The sequence below is a fragment of the Tupaia chinensis genome, unplaced genomic scaffold (genome assembly GCF_000334495.1).
Source record: "Tupaia chinensis unplaced genomic scaffold, TupChi_1.0 Scaffold000484_1, whole genome shotgun sequence".
Lineage (NCBI taxonomy): Eukaryota > Metazoa > Chordata > Mammalia > Scandentia > Tupaiidae > Tupaia > Tupaia belangeri.
In genome coordinates, this window is record NW_006159996.1 from 2,624,213 (window position 1) to 2,627,307 (window position 3,095).

The 3,095-nt window shown below is 40.5% G+C and overlaps 1 protein-coding gene across 1 annotated transcript in view; it reads left to right on the forward strand.

Annotated features, from left to right (window-relative positions):
* The window catches only part of LOC106735690 (putative protocadherin beta-18), a 2,889-nt gene extending 2,168 nt beyond the window's left edge, over positions 1-721 (forward strand). The window contains exon 2 of the mRNA XM_014590781.2: positions 1-721. Coding sequence (XP_014446267.1) covers positions 1-252 — 252 coding nt within the window. The 3' untranslated portion in view covers positions 253-721.
* The last annotated feature ends 2,374 nt before the right edge of the window (positions 722-3,095 follow it).

A 3,095-nucleotide genomic window follows, 5' to 3' on the forward strand; every position in this document is an offset into this window, starting at 1 on the left:
TGGCTGCTGTTCGTGGCGGCGCGGCTGTGCAGGAGGGCCAGGGCGGCCTCGCTGGGGGGCTGCTCGGTGCCCGAGGGCCCCTTCCCGGGCCACCTGCTGGACGTCAGCGGCACTGGGACCCTGTCCCACAGCTACCAGTATGAGGTGTGTCTGACTGGAGGCACTGGGGCCAGCGAGTTCAAGTTCCTTAGGCCGGTTATCCCCAACCTTCTACCCCAAGGCTCTGAAATGGATAAGGTCCCACCCTTTTGAAAGGCTTTTGGGTTCAATTAGGGACCCGATTATGATGCAGAATTTTTAGAATGAGTCTGTTTCTTCTAGATTTTAGTCATTGTAAAGTTCTTCATTTTAAGTGTCTTTGTTTCACTTTAGAGTTTTCAGCTTAAAAAAAATTTAAACCTATCTTTTGTCGTTCTTTATATTAATAGTGAAAAAATTAAGGTGAGCTGGGATTTGCTTAATCTGTTCCAAAATGCAAACTCAAGTAATTCACTCACATAAATTAACTTTCCCTTCAAGTTTAATTGTATGCTAGTCTCAGTCATACTTTCTGGGTCTGGCCCTGTATTCTCTCACCAAAGCAGTTTTTATATTGTTGATAATATTATAGAAAAAATGCATGATACGAATAAAATCACAATTCATGGTTAGGTTGGTTTTTAAAGAGATTATATAACTTAGATTTTTAAAAAGTATAATCCAGGCCAGCTGTGGCATGGTGGTGAAGGCAGCTGGTTTCCACAGGGCTGACTTCAAGGTCTGAGTCTAAACCCAGTGGCATGAAACTCACACTAGGCACACGTGCATGGGTGCCCAAAATCCTGAGAGGAAAATGGAGACAGGGTTTCAGCATGGCCATTCCATTTGGGGGTGATTTCTCATTTTTCCCTCTGTCTTGTTCTAGCTCTGTCTGGTGAGTGTGCACACCCTATGGAAAAAAAAAAAAAAAAAGAAAGAAAGAAAAAGAAAAAAATTTAAAGTGGTAAGGAATAAAAGACTGGAGGAGGCAGAAGTCTAGAAAACAGTAGAGTTAAAGAGAACTACTTGATTCTAGACCTGTCACTTCTAGATTTCACTTCCCCCTAAATCCTCACTGTATACTTCCTCACGGGTCCTATCATAAGACCCTAGGGTTTTTTCTTTCACTTGTTAGAGACATTTTTGCTATAGGGCATGTGTGCTCACCGGAGACACAGAGTGACAAAAGTGAGACATGTCCCCCAGAGGGAATGGCCACACTGCAATCCCTTCTCATTCATTCTCTTGGGATTTTGGACATACATGCACACGCACCCAGGATGATTTAAGCCACGGGGTTGGGACTCAAACCATAGTTGACTATATGAGAGTCCACTGACATAACCATTATGCCATCTGCTGGTCTGGACCCTAGTTTTTTAATAGTATAATTCCTTTATTTAACCTATCTTGAAGGAAGATTTTGCAATACCAAAAGAGACAAGGAAGATACATGCAACCTTGAATATTCAATTAGACTACACACCATAAAACCTAGGTATTTTATTGCCTGCTTCTCACAGTACCTTAATAAGTGGGGTGCAGGATGCACAAGTTTGGAGATAACTAATCTACACTAGAGGCTTTTGGAATAAAATTTAACGTTATAATTTATGAGGCTTTTAATAGAGTAATGTTATAAAGGGTTTCCTGAAATGTCTTTTATTAACTGGAGTCTCTCTCCATTATTTTATGTACTCCAGGATTAGTATTATTATTTTAATTCCCCAGAGCATGTGTGTGCTCACTGGAGAGAACAGAGAGGGAGAGAGAGAAATAGAGAAAGCAAGAAAGCACTCCCCATGGGGCGTGGTCACACCACTATCCCTTCTCCTCCATCCTCCTCCCTTGGGAATTTTGGGCACCCACACATTCGTCAAGCCCACTTGTTCGCAAGTTATCTACACGAGATAAGTGAATTGTTTACTAAAAATGAATTGGGATCTTTCGAAGTTGAGAGAAAGTCTAACCTGCTGTTTTGGGTGAATCTGTTTCTCTTACATTTTATTCCTATTTTAACTTCAGCCTTTATTTCTGTGATCTTGGCTGTCACCCTCTTCAAGATTTTTGTGAATCTCAGCTTCAACATTTGTGTATCTTAGTTCTGGAAATAGATGTAAATAGTTCTTACAAATTATTTTAGATAATGTAACAATTCATATAGCAAGTTCACAGAGGTACAGAGACAGTCCTTAGGGAACAATTACAAATCAGTTATCCGCAACTCTTTAAACTGTTTTAGTTTGCGTAATCAATCAGGTCTAGCTGGTCTAACACTTAAGCACCTACTCCTGAACTGTGTGAATGAACCTCTTCATCTATTGTGCTAGTGGTCAGTTTAAAAGTGTATAATCTTTCTTTAGAAATAGACTCATAATTGCACATCTTTTTCTGATTGGTTTCCCCAGAGCACTCGCTATACAATATAGTAGGTGTTGTATTGTAAGCTCCATGAAGTCTGAGAAGGGATTTGTATTTCCATCACTTTGTACAGTGCCTGGTACATAATATGAAACTGATACCTATTAGTTTAATAAACTTATAAATAAATATACTTAACTTTGCACTTGCTTTATTTACCAAGTGTCTGACACCATTTTCACACTTGTAATCCCATTGGAAAATAGAAGCTACCATTTTAAATTATACTATCACCATATATACATACATATACCCCCACACACATAATATGTGGATTTTGGGGCATACATTTAAATAAGTGGAATGCATGTTTTGAAGCAAATCTGAAAAGCTAGGTTGAAGTACAACACATGGTGGCGCTGCAAGATAAGGCTACAGAAAAACAGACCCAGGGACGATTTCTGTTCCGGCAGTCAAATACTGACCTATCCAAGAACAGAGGCTTTCTTAAGTGAAAATTGCTGCAGCAAGGACTAATTCCGGGAGCGGATTCCCTACTGACCCAGCACTGGCATCTGCGGCTTTGAGTGTCTCAGAAATGGAGGCTGAAGAAGAGCGCTTTCCCAGACTAAGGCAAGTTCTGCTTCTCTTTGTTTTGCTAGCTCAGTCTTGTGCGGAGCAGAAAGGTTATACAGTAGCAGAAGAGACAGAGAGCG